This window comes from Gadus chalcogrammus, chromosome 8, assembly GCF_026213295.1.
Source record: "Gadus chalcogrammus isolate NIFS_2021 chromosome 8, NIFS_Gcha_1.0, whole genome shotgun sequence".
NCBI classification, from domain to species: domain Eukaryota; kingdom Metazoa; phylum Chordata; class Actinopteri; order Gadiformes; family Gadidae; genus Gadus; species Gadus chalcogrammus.
The window spans coordinates 25,058,224-25,072,178 of NC_079419.1; the positions used below are offsets into that span (position 1 = coordinate 25,058,224).

General features: G+C 48.2%; 1 protein-coding gene across 1 annotated transcript in view; it reads left to right on the forward strand.

Annotated features, from left to right (window-relative positions):
• The first annotated feature begins 12,129 nt into the window (after positions 1 to 12,129).
• The window catches only part of ephb3a (eph receptor B3a), a 66,866-nt gene continuing 65,040 nt past the window's right edge, over positions 12,130 to 13,955 (forward strand). The window contains exon 1 of the mRNA XM_056596305.1: positions 12,130 to 12,687. Within this exon, the coding sequence (XP_056452280.1) occupies positions 12,624 to 12,687 (64 nt within the window). The 5' untranslated portion in view covers positions 12,130 to 12,623. The remainder of the gene's footprint in view (positions 12,688 to 13,955) is intronic.

Genomic DNA, 13,955 nt, shown 5'->3' on the forward strand with positions numbered 1-13,955 from the left:
GCTCCAGAGTAGCGGGACAACGTCGCGTCTGAGTCCGAAATGGGTCCCCTAATCGGACTGAGTGGTGCGGTTGGTTGCCAACGGTCTGGAGGTCCTGAGAATCATCCAGGGGAGCGGGACCACTTGGCTTCTGAGGCCGAATCGGGTCCCCTTGTCGGACTGAATGGTGCAGTTGGTGGCCAACAGTCTGGAGGTCTTCCTGAGGCTCCAGAGGAGGGTAACTCTGTGAGTCTGAGTCCGAGATGAGTCCCCTAATCGGACTGAATGGTGCAGTTTCAGTACGCCGTGGACCACTTTGGTCTGCCATCGTCAGTCGCTACGGTCGCTACTCGCTACTGTCTGCCGTGGAATCAAAACAAACCCTCTAGTTGAGGACGCGCCTTGATGACGCGGGCCCGAATGCGCCACAAGAAGCAGACGGAAAACCTTATATATCCATGCAGCAAACAGACAGGTCTGTCGGCCAATAAGGTCATTCGGTCCGAAGAATTTTATTGGTTGAAGTTTTCACTAAATATTATGAGAGTAAAATAAATGTTTGTTTTTACTCCTGGTGGGTCTGTCTTGCATATTAGAGTGTTATTACCTTATTAATACCAATTTAACCTTATCCAAAAAAAGTGTAAAAATGCAACAAAGGTAAGAGTCCCTTTAAAGGGACTCTGACCTTTGTTGCATTTGAGAATTACAGCACATTCAAATCATCCCGCCTTCCTCCAATGCCCCACCCCCTAAGCGTACAAAACTAAGCGTTATTTTGAGTACTGTACTGTAATAGTGAGTACTGTAACGACCTCGCCGGTGACATAATGATGTCGAGTCATTAGTAGTTGAAGGTAGTTTTAATGAACCAAAACCAGGTCACTGAAACCCGTAACATTGTAACCAACGGCAGAAAACCGACACAAAACAAACCCCAGTTACCCCGGCAACCCCCAACACGGTCTCACTCGCGTGCAGGCCCCCACCCTCCTGTTCTTCCAAGGCCCTCCCCCAGCTGACCTAATGATTCGCCCCCACGCTGATTGACAAGAAGAACATTACAATACATACACATAGAACAACTGGCATAGCGGACAACGAAATATAATGTAACACATAACACACAAACTATTTAACTGTCCCAGGGTTGCTACAGTACAAAAGTTCTAGACTCCCATGGGTTATGTTTAGACTCCCATGGGTTATGTTTAGACTCCCAGGGGTCATAATATCTACCAGGGGTCTAGTAAACAAGAAGTCCGAAGAAGACGCGTCTGAGTCCGAAATGGGTCCCGTAATAAGACTGAGTGGTGCGGTTGGGTGCCAACGTTCTGGAGGTCTTCCTGTAGCTCCAGAGTAGCGGGACAACGTCGCGTCTGAGTCCGAAATGGGTCCCGTAATCGGACTGAGTGGTGCGGTTGGGTGCCAACGTTCTGGAGGTCTTCCTGTAGCTCCAGAGTAGCGGGACAACGTCGCGTCTGAGTCCGAAATGGGTCCCCTAATCGGACTGAGTGGTGCGGTTGGTTGCCAACGGTCTGGAGGTCCTGAGAATCATCCAGGGGAGCGGGACCACTTGGCTTCTGAGGCCGAATCGGGTCCCCTTGTCGGACTGAATGGTGCAGTTGGTGGCCAACAGTCTGGAGGTCTTCCTGAGGCTCCAGAGGAGGGTAACTCTGTGAGTCTGAGTCCGAGATGAGTCCCCTAATCGGACTGAATGGTGCAGTTTCAGTACGCCGTGGACCACTTTGGTCTGCCATCGTCAGTCGCTACGGTCGCTACTCGCTACTGTCTGCCGTGGAATCAAAACAAACCCTCTAGTTGAGGACGCGCCTTGATGACGCGGGCCCGAATGCGCCACAAGAAGCAGACGGAAAACCTTATATATCCATGCAGCAAACAGACAGGTCTGTCGGCCAATAAGGTCATTCGGTCCGAAGAATTTTATTGGTTGAAGTTTTCACTAAATATTATGAGAGTAAAATAAATGTTTGTTTTTACTCCTGGTGGGTCTGTCTTGCATATTAGAGTGTTATTACCTTATTAATACCAATTTAACCTTATCCAAAAAAAGTGTAAAAATGCAACAAAGGTAAGAGTCCCTTTAAAGGGACTCTGACCTTTGTTGCATTTGAGAATTACAGCACATTCAAATCATCCCGCCTTCCTCCAATGCCCCACCCCCTAAGCGTACAAAACTAAGCGTTATTTTGAGTACTGTACTGTAATAGTGAGTACTGTAACGACCTCGCCGGTGACATAATGATGTCGAGTCATTAGTAGTTGAAGGTAGTTTTAATGAACCAAAACCAGGTCACTGAAACCCGTAACATTGTAACCAACGGCAGAAAACCGACACAAAACAAACCCCAGTTACCCCGGCAACCCCCAACACGGTCTCACTCGCGTGCAGGCCCCCACCCTCCTGTTCTTCCAAGGCCCTCCCCCAGCTGACCTAATGATTCGCCCCCACGCTGATTGACAAGAAGAACATTACAATACATACACATAGAACAACTGGCATAGCGGACAACGAAATATAATGTAACACATAACACACAAACTATTTAACTGTCCCAGGGTTGCTACAGTACAAAAGTTCTAGACTCCCATGGGTTATGTTTAGACTCCCATGGGTTATGTTTAGACTCCCAGGGGTCATAATATCTACCAGGGGTCTAGTAAACAAGAAGTCCGAAGAAGACGCGTCTGAGTCCGAAATGGGTCCCGTAATAAGACTGAGTGGTGCGGTTGGGTGCCAACGTTCTGGAGGTCTTCCTGTAGCTCCAGAGTAGCGGGACAACGTCGCGTCTGAGTCCGAAATGGGTCCCGTAATCGGACTGAGTGGTGCGGTTGGGTGCCAACGTTCTGGAGGTCTTCCTGTAGCTCCAGAGTAGCGGGACAACGTCGCGTCTGAGTCCGAAATGGGTCCCCTAATCGGACTGAGTGGTGCGGTTGGTTGCCAACGGTCTGGAGGTCCTGAGAATCATCCAGGGGAGCGGGACCACTTGGCTTCTGAGGCCGAATCGGGTCCCCTTGTCGGACTGAATGGTGCAGTTGGTGGCCAACAGTCTGGAGGTCTTCCTGAGGCTCCAGAGGAGGGTAACTCTGTGAGTCTGAGTCCGAGATGAGTCCCCTAATCGGACTGAATGGTGCAGTTTCAGTACGCCGTGGACCACTTTGGTCTGCCATCGTCAGTCGCTACGGTCGCTACTCGCTACTGTCTGCCGTGGAATCAAAACAAACCCTCTAGTTGAGGACGCGCCTTGATGACGCGGGCCCGAATGCGCCACAAGAAGCAGACGGAAAACCTTATATATCCATGCAGCAAACAGACAGGTCTGTCGGCCAATAAGGTCATTCGGTCCGAAGAATTTTATTGGTTGAAGTTTTCACTAAATATTATGAGAGTAAAATAAATGTTTGTTTTTACTCCTGGTGGGTCTGTCTTGCATATTAGAGTGTTATTACCTTATTAATACCAATTTAACCTTATCCAAAAAAAGTGTAAAAATGCAACAAAGGTAAGAGTCCCTTTAAAGGGACTCTGACCTTTGTTGCATTTGAGAATTACAGCACATTCAAATCATCCCGCCTTCCTCCAATGCCCCACCCCCTAAGCGTACAAAACTAAGCGTTATTTTGAGTACTGTACTGTAATAGTGAGTACTGTAACGACCTCGCCGGTGACATAATGATGTCGAGTCATTAGTAGTTGAAGGTAGTTTTAATGAACCAAAACCAGGTCACTGAAACCCGTAACATTGTAACCAACGGCAGAAAACCGACACAAAACAAACCCCAGTTACCCCGGCAACCCCCAACACGGTCTCACTCGCGTGCAGGCCCCCACCCTCCTGTTCTTCCAAGGCCCTCCCCCAGCTGACCTAATGATTCGCCCCCACGCTGATTGACAAGAAGAACATTACAATACATACACATCGAACAACTGGCATAGCGGACAACGAAATATAATGTAACACATAACACACAAACTATTTAACTGTCCCAGGGTCGCTACAGTACAAAAGTTCTAGACTCCCATGGGTTATGTTTAGACTCCCATGGGTTATGTTTAGACTCCCAGGGGTCATAATATCTACCAGGGGTCTAGTAAACAAGAAGTCCGAAGAAGACGCGTCTGAGTCCGAAATGGGTCCCGTAATAAGACTGAGTGGTGCGGTTGGGTGCCAACGTTCTGGAGGTCTTCCTGTAGCTCCAGAGTAGCGGGACAACGTCGCGTCTGAGTCCGAAATGGGTCCCGTAATCGGACTGAGTGGTGCGGTTGGGTGCCAACGTTCTGGAGGTCTTCCTGTAGCTCCAGAGTAGCGGGACAACGTCGCGTCTGAGTCCGAAATGGGTCCCCTAATCGGACTGAGTGGTGCGGTTGGTTGCCAACGGTCTGGAGGTCCTGAGAATCATCCAGGGGAGCGGGACCACTTGGCTTCTGAGGCCGAATCGGGTCCCCTTGTCGGACTGAATGGTGCAGTTGGTGGCCAACAGTCTGGAGGTCTTCCTGAGGCTCCAGAGGAGGGTAACTCTGTGAGTCTGAGTCCGAGATGAGTCCCCTAATCGGACTGAATGGTGCAGTTTCAGTACGCCGTGGACCACTTTGGTCTGCCATCGTCAGTCGCTACGGTCGCTACTCGCTACTGTCTGCCGTGGAATCAAAACAAACCCTCTAGTTGAGGACGCGCCTTGATGACGCGGGCCCGAATGCGCCACAAGAAGCAGACGGAAAACCTTATATATCCATGCAGCAAACAGACAGGTCTGTCGGCCAATAAGGTCATTCGGTCCGAAGAATTTTATTGGTTGAAGTTTTCACTAAATATTATGAGAGTAAAATAAATGTTTGTTTTTACTCCTGGTGGGTCTGTCTTGCATATTAGAGTGTTATTACCTTATTAATACCAATTTAACCTTATCCAAAAAAAGTGTAAAAATGCAACAAAGGTAAGAGTCCCTTTAAAGGGACTCTGACCTTTGTTGCATTTGAGAATTACAGCACATTCAAATCATCCCGCCTTCCTCCAATGCCCCACCCCCTAAGCGTACAAAACTAAGCGTTATTTTGAGTACTGTACTGTAATAGTGAGTACTGTAACGACCTCGCCGGTGACATAATGATGTCGAGTCATTAGTAGTTGAAGGTAGTTTTAATGAACCAAAACCAGGTCACTGAAACCCGTAACATTGTAACCAACGGCAGAAAACCGACACAAAACAAACCCCAGTTACCCCGGCAACCCCCAACACGGTCTCACTCGCGTGCAGGCCCCCACCCTCCTGTTCTTCCAAGGCCCTCCCCCAGCTGACCTAATGATTCGCCCCCACGCTGATTGACAAGAAGAACATTACAATACATACACATAGAACAACTGGCATAGCGGACAACGAAATATAATGTAACACATAACACACAAACTATTTAACTGTCCCAGGGTTGCTACAGTACAAAAGTTCTAGACTCCCATGGGTTATGTTTAGACTCCCATGGGTTATGTTTAGACTCCCAGGGGTCATAATATCTACCAGGGGTCTAGTAAACAAGAAGTCCGAAGAAGACGCGTCTGAGTCCGAAATGGGTCCCGTAATAAGACTGAGTGGTGCGGTTGGGTGCCAACGTTCTGGAGGTCTTCCTGTAGCTCCAGAGTAGCGGGACAACGTCGCGTCTGAGTCCGAAATGGGTCCCGTAATCGGACTGAGTGGTGCGGTTGGGTGCCAACGTTCTGGAGGTCTTCCTGTAGCTCCAGAGTAGCGGGACAACGTCGCGTCTGAGTCCGAAATGGGTCCCCTAATCGGACTGAGTGGTGCGGTTGGTTGCCAACGGTCTGGAGGTCCTGAGAATCATCCAGGGGAGCGGGACCACTTGGCTTCTGAGGCCGAATCGGGTCCCCTTGTCGGACTGAATGGTGCAGTTGGTGGCCAACAGTCTGGAGGTCTTCCTGAGGCTCCAGAGGAGGGTAACTCTGTGAGTCTGAGTCCGAGATGAGTCCCCTAATCGGACTGAATGGTGCAGTTTCAGTACGCCGTGGACCACTTTGGTCTGCCATCGTCAGTCGCTACGGTCGCTACTCGCTACTGTCTGCCGTGGAATCAAAACAAACCCTCTAGTTGAGGACGCGCCTTGATGACGCGGGCCCGAATGCGCCACAAGAAGCAGACGGAAAACCTTATATATCCATGCAGCAAACAGACAGGTCTGTCGGCCAATAAGGTCATTCGGTCCGAAGAATTTTATTGGTTGAAGTTTTCACTAAATATTATGAGAGTAAAATAAATGTTTGTTTTTACTCCTGGTGGGTCTGTCTTGCATATTAGAGTGTTATTACCTTATTAATACCAATTTAACCTTATCCAAAAAAAGTGTAAAAATGCAACAAAGGTAAGAGTCCCTTTAAAGGGACTCTGACCTTTGTTGCATTTGAGAATTACAGCACATTCAAATCATCCCGCCTTCCTCCAATGCCCCACCCCCTAAGCGTACAAAACTAAGCGTTATTTTGAGTACTGTACTGTAATAGTGAGTACTGTAACGACCTCGCCGGTGACATAATGATGTCGAGTCATTAGTAGTTGAAGGTAGTTTTAATGAACCAAAACCAGGTCACTGAAACCCGTAACATTGTAACCAACGGCAGAAAACCGACACAAAACAAACCCCAGTTACCCCGGCAACCCCCAACACGGTCTCACTCGCGTGCAGGCCCCCACCCTCCTGTTCTTCCAAGGCCCTCCCCCAGCTGACCTAATGATTCGCCCCCACGCTGATTGACAAGAAGAACATTACAATACATACACATAGAACAACTGGCATAGCGGACAACGAAATATAATGTAACACATAACACACAAACTATTTAACTGTCCCAGGGTTGCTACAGTACAAAAGTTCTAGACTCCCATGGGTTATGTTTAGACTCCCATGGGTTATGTTTAGACTCCCAGGGGTCATAATATCTACCAGGGGTCTAGTAAACAAGAAGTCCGAAGAAGACGCGTCTGAGTCCGAAATGGGTCCCGTAATAAGACTGAGTGGTGCGGTTGGGTGCCAACGTTCTGGAGGTCTTCCTGTAGCTCCAGAGTAGCGGGACAACGTCGCGTCTGAGTCCGAAATGGGTCCCGTAATCGGACTGAGTGGTGCGGTTGGGTGCCAACGTTCTGGAGGTCTTCCTGTAGCTCCAGAGTAGCGGGACAACGTCGCGTCTGAGTCCGAAATGGGTCCCCTAATCGGACTGAGTGGTGCGGTTGGTTGCCAACGGTCTGGAGGTCCTGAGAATCATCCAGGGGAGCGGGACCACTTGGCTTCTGAGGCCGAATCGGGTCCCCTTGTCGGACTGAATGGTGCAGTTGGTGGCCAACAGTCTGGAGGTCTTCCTGAGGCTCCAGAGGAGGGTAACTCTGTGAGTCTGAGTCCGAGATGAGTCCCCTAATCGGACTGAATGGTGCAGTTTCAGTACGCCGTGGACCACTTTGGTCTGCCATCGTCAGTCGCTACGGTCGCTACTCGCTACTGTCTGCCGTGGAATCAAAACAAACCCTCTAGTTGAGGACGCGCCTTGATGACGCGGGCCCGAATGCGCCACAAGAAGCAGACGGAAAACCTTATATATCCATGCAGCAAACAGACAGGTCTGTCGGCCAATAAGGTCATTCGGTCCGAAGAATTTTATTGGTTGAAGTTTTCACTAAATATTATGAGAGTAAAATAAATGTTTGTTTTTACTCCTGGTGGGTCTGTCTTGCATATTAGAGTGTTATTACCTTATTAATACCAATTTAACCTTATCCAAAAAAAGTGTAAAAATGCAACAAAGGTAAGAGTCCCTTTAAAGGGACTCTGACCTTTGTTGCATTTGAGAATTACAGCACATTCAAATCATCCCGCCTTCCTCCAATGCCCCACCCCCTAAGCGTACAAAACTAAGCGTTATTTTGAGTACTGTACTGTAATAGTGAGTACTGTAACGACCTCGCCGGTGACATAATGATGTCGAGTCATTAGTAGTTGAAGGTAGTTTTAATGAACCAAAACCAGGTCACTGAAACCCGTAACATTGTAACCAACGGCAGAAAACCGACACAAAACAAACCCCAGTTACCCCGGCAACCCCCAACACGGTCTCACTCGCGTGCAGGCCCCCACCCTCCTGTTCTTCCAAGGCCCTCCCCCAGCTGACCTAATGATTCGCCCCCACGCTGATTGACAAGAAGAACATTACAATACATACACATAGAACAACTGGCATAGCGGACAACGAAATATAATGTAACACATAACACACAAACTATTTAACTGTCCCAGGGTCGCTACAGTACAAAAGTTCTAGACTCCCATGGGTTATGTTTAGACTCCCATGGGTTATGTTTAGACTCCCAGGGGTCATAATATCTACCAGGGGTCTAGTAAACAAGAAGTCCGAAGAAGACGCGTCTGAGTCCGAAATGGGTCCCGTAATAAGACTGAGTGGTGCGGTTGGGTGCCAACGTTCTGGAGGTCTTCCTGTAGCTCCAGAGTAGCGGGACAACGTCGCGTCTGAGTCCGAAATGGGTCCCGTAATCGGACTGAGTGGTGCGGTTGGGTGCCAACGTTCTGGAGGTCTTCCTGTAGCTCCAGAGTAGCGGGACAACGTCGCGTCTGAGTCCGAAATGGGTCCCCTAATCGGACTGAGTGGTGCGGTTGGTTGCCAACGGTCTGGAGGTCCTGAGAATCATCCAGGGGAGCGGGACCACTTGGCTTCTGAGGCCGAATCGGGTCCCCTTGTCGGACTGAATGGTGCAGTTGGTGGCCAACAGTCTGGAGGTCTTCCTGAGGCTCCAGAGGAGGGTAACTCTGTGAGTCTGAGTCCGAGATGAGTCCCCTAATCGGACTGAATGGTGCAGTTTCAGTACGCCGTGGACCACTTTGGTCTGCCATCGTCAGTCGCTACGGTCGCTACTGTCTGCCGTGGAATCAAAACAAACCCTCTAGTTGAGGACGCGCCTTGATGACGCGGGCCCGAATGCGCCACAAGAAGCAGACGGAAAACCTTATATATCCATGCAGCAAACAGACAGGTCTGTCGGCCAATAAGGTCATTCGGTCCGAAGAATTTTATTGGTTGAAGTTTTCACTAAATATTATGAGAGTAAAATAAATGTTTGTTTTTACTCCTGGTGGGTCTGTCTTGCATATTAGAGTGTTATTACCTTATTAATACCAATTTAACCTTATCCAAAAAAAGTGTAAAAATGCAACAAAGGTAAGAGTCCCTTTAAGGCAATGGTAAAAGCAAATGAATTTAAAATTAGAACTAAATCCAAAGGTTGAGCCGTTAATTGAAATGCTAAATGTTGTTGAGACATAGCCCCTCCACCAATCAGTGCCTCAGACGCTTTTACTCCTTTCATTTAATGTGATTGGTTGAGTTTGTACAACCCATTGACACGGAGTTACACTGGCTTTAGTTGAATGCACCATGAATGCCATTGCTTTATTTTTTTGCCTTGGTTTCTACATAGTGGGTGCGGTTAAAGAGAGCCGTCAATCAGAGCTCAATAGCCGAGGATGACCCGACCCTGCTGGGAACTGAACTGTAGTTAATTAGCACACAAAGATACCGGGACAAAGGGTTGGGAGAGGGTGACTCACAATGTCTTGGGATAGGGGGGGAGCTGGGGGATGTTTGGGGTGGGAGATGGAGTGGAGGAGTGGGGTTGGGGAGCTCTGGGGGGTGATGGGAGACGACAAAGGGGGGCGTGTCGTGTGTGTGTGTATGATGCTTGGTTGCTGAGTGTGTGCGTGTGCAGCCCGCTGATGAATGAGCCTTGTCCGCCACATGAGAGCAGCGTTTGCCATGTCCTGCCATCGCCATCCACCGCACTCTGCTGGAGCCTGATGAAGCACAGTAAAGCAATGAAGCAGGGCCTGCTTTCACCGCTATGTTGAGAATCAAGACCTGCCACCATACAAACTCAAAGGATTATAAATTAAACTAGAAAATGCATTTCCTGCAGAAAATGTGAAACTAGACATAGACCTACTCGCGCTCACACATGTGCTCGCTGTTGCCTCGTTGTTGCTATGACTACAGCAAGAGCTACAGCACAAAACAGCCAATCACAACTGTCCGACGTACAGCCAATCACAATGTACGCCCATTCAAGCGTACAGGCTACAGCCAATGATATTGTGTAACGTAATCAGCAGACGACAGACCCCGAGCCGATCTGGAAGCCGAGCCGGCTGTTTCCCAATGTCAAGGAAGCATGCTCAACCTATGAGCTCAACGGCCGCCCTTTTAAGGACGCTACGTCATAGAACGCCGACAAGCACTGTTCCAATGTTGAGGTGCATCCTAGACGAGCCAAAACTACCCACAATCCTCTGCGTTCACTGGGCGGGTTCTTGAAAATGGCAGAGCAGTACACGTTCAAACGAAGTGAAGTTATATTAGTTTTCAGAAATATTTTGTGCCGTATTGCTTTTTATAGATTCATCATGTTAATGCAAATAATCAAGCCTAAAGACCTGTGCCACTTTTCAAACGTTTTTGCAACTTAATGATACGTTGCTATATTTTGCATGGACGTAGCTGGTGTTAAACACCACTGTCGCCAATGTCAATTTACTCGCTCACAAGATTACATTATTTATGTATACCTATTTATGTTTGTGTTGAATCGTTTTTTTTAGGGTCAGCCCAGCAAACGGAGGCTTTTGTGCGCCTTAGGGTGGCGCACAAACATTTGTTTACCGCGGTGGAAGGGATAGTGCCACTATCCAATGTTGTAAAATTAATGCACAACCGATCATTTGCAATGTTTGTAATTTTTAATGAACGTATATAATTGTATTTTATATGATATACTTATGTGTTCAAAGCACTGGTAGATTGTAGGCATATATGAATGAATGAATCAGATCAGTTAAATAATATATCCAAATAAATACACGTTTATCATCTCTTTCTTTGTCTTTTCCCCCCTGCATAATAGTAATCAACCGTACTGTAAATGTGATGCATGAAAGTTCTCAGACAATTTCACTTAGTTTTATAAAAATTGGATGGATTTTCCTTTTAATAAAGACAATTCGATCAACCGCAACTTTTGTGACTTCCCCAAAGAAGCTCCATGCGAAGGAGACATGACCGCATTCATAACAGACAAAAGTCAAATTAATATCGATCAGCTTGATTGCTGCCATGTTTTATTCATAAGCGCACATGTGTTTACAAGCGGACACGCAGTATTAAAAAGCGGAAGCGGAAGCGCTTCCACACTACCAAGTCGTTCCCAAAGTCCGACGTTACAAACGCTAGGAAGCACTCGAGCTAGCACTCTAGTCTCATCTCCATAGGACGCGACTAGCAAGGCCGCGTCCTAGCAAGGCTGCAGCCTTCACTTTGGGAAACAGCCACGGTACTTACACCGGGAGCATGTGTTGCAAGCAGCTAGCCTCTAGCCATATAAACAGTGGTCCCCTAAGACATATGCCCAATATTTAAGTCATATTATTGAAGATAAGTGGGATGTGTGTTGATTGGTTCAATGTTTGAATAATTGACCAAGTTAGTAAGTCGGAAGTAGTTGAAGTGTCAGAGGATGGGCGCGTACAGCTCCGCCGTCTTCCCATTGATTTCCATTGTACAAAATAATATTATATATGATTATAATATATGTAATAAATTATATATATTATATAATAGATGGCACATATTACATATATTGTAATAATAACCAAAAACCCTTTTTCTTAAGCTGTGCTGCCGTTCGCCTATACCAACCCGTCCAAACAAACAGGAGTTATTCTCCCTCCAAAGACTCAGTGGCCGTAGGGGGCGCCAACCCTCCACTGACGGCCTCATGGATCGACAATCAAAGCCACTCAACCGGAGTTCGTTAAAGAACACAAAACGATGCTTATTTCATCTCGAATAATCCCAGTACCTGCATACCGCTGTTTTTACCCGGAACCCTCTACCCTCTCAGCAGGAGGGATGCTACCTTCACATGTTACAGCGACTATACAGGAGGTCTGGCAGCTGCCTCGGGCTACATGTCTGAAGCCTCCCACCCCCTCACCCTCCGACTGCGCACGCCCCCCAGTCCCCCCCACCCCCTCTTTAGGTCCCGGTCCCAGGATTGCCATTCCGACGCACATTCCTTGAGGAGCAACAGCTACGTGTAGTTGGCCCAGTGGATAAAGGAGATCTGTCGCTGCAAGGCTTTCGGTTCTACTGGGCGAGCCTCAGGAACTTGTCAGAAACACCGATCCAGAGAGGGAGAGAGACACCGATCCAGAGCGGGAGAGAGACACCGATCCAGAGCGGGAGAGAGACACCGATCCAGAGAGGGAGAGAGACACCGATCCAGAGAGGGAGAGAAGAGGGCGCGTTGTAGTGCATCGCTTCACGCTCCTTCAAATGACGGAATAGGCTACATGTGAATCAAACACGAACAACTAAAAACGCAAAGTGCAGTGCTGAATCCTTGGATGTGATCTGGAGGATGGCGTGGTGATGAGACAAGACGGCTCAGTGAAGACATGATACCCGGGGATGTAACACGGCCGGCGGCTGCGGCAGTTCTTGTTTGAGTCTTCGTTGTCCGAAGGATCCAGTCCGCACACCTTTCTCCATGTTGGAAGGTCTGGTTTCATGACAATGGATTACTGTCTCTGGGTGTGCAGCCTGGTGCTGCCGGTGGTGTTGGCGGTTGAAGGTAGGCTGCGTTGTTGTCATCTTTTATTTTCATTGTCTTACTTTTCTCTAGCCCTTGGGTAGGGGCTGTAGGCTGTTCGTAAAGATAAGATATCACCACGTCTCCGATAGAGTCAATGATTTATCAGATTGGTTCTCTCGCTATAGACAATATCAATTCGAACAATGAATTGCAATTGTCCATTCGTTTACGTATAAATTCAGCCTGAATATTGTGCATTTGGTTCATCTGGGATATTCGAGCCCTCTTTGTAAATTGCCAATTCTGGTCAGCGTCAATTAGCTTTGTGCTCTATGACTGTAATCAAAGCACACATGGATCGTGTGTGTGTGTGTGTGTGTGTGTGTGTGTGTGTGTGTGTGTGTGTGTGTGTGTGTGTGTTGGTACATGTGTCTGTTGGTGTGTGTGTGTGAGACTGAATGTGTCTGTGTGCGTGTGTGTGTGTTGGTACATGTGTCTGTTGGTGTGTGTGTGAGACTGAATGTGTCTGTGTGTGTGCGTGTGTGTGTGTTGTTGACACCTCTCTGTTGCTGTTGTAGGATCGCCCTGTTGCTTTTGTCCCTTTCGTTGTCACCCCTCCTCTCGCCGGAGGGTGCCGTCCGAGATTTGACAAATGCTCCCAAGATCCTTCGCTGCTGCTCTAACGTTACTGACACGGTCAATGGTGTGCAATATTCGCGAAAAAAGAAAACTCTAGCCGATTTGTAATATAATTCAAACACGTTATTGGGTTAATGTATCACGGAAAATGACGGTTGGTTGCATCCCCAGGCCCAGGGGGAACAGATCGGTCGATATCCGACCATTGGAGCCACGGCGCACATTCAAAACGTGTGTCTCCATAGAAAGGTCATTCTCCCAACGAAGGACTTATGGGCCTGGGTCTTAGCCCGGGAGCCTCGGATCTCCCCGGGGACCTGGCCTATTTGCTACAAGTGCTAGTAGTGTCAGAAACAGACAACCACAGCAAACTACTTATTTCATTATTACCAACGTTATTACCAGCATCTCCCCAGCTCATATCAGACGTGTGGTTCAATAGCGTTGTTGAAACATTTCTCAGTATCCAGTCCAATGTCTTCCTCCTCCCCGTCGGTGCAGTCTGCCTCCCCTGGACAGCGTCCAGCTGAAGCCCTCATCCATTCTGCTGTCGGTAGCTAAATCAATGGCGCGGCCCTCCCCGTCCCGCCGGGTCTGCCCATACCCCGGTCATCAGTCCGTTTCCCACCAAACGACTCGCATTCACTCACGGCAGGGAGGTAAACTGG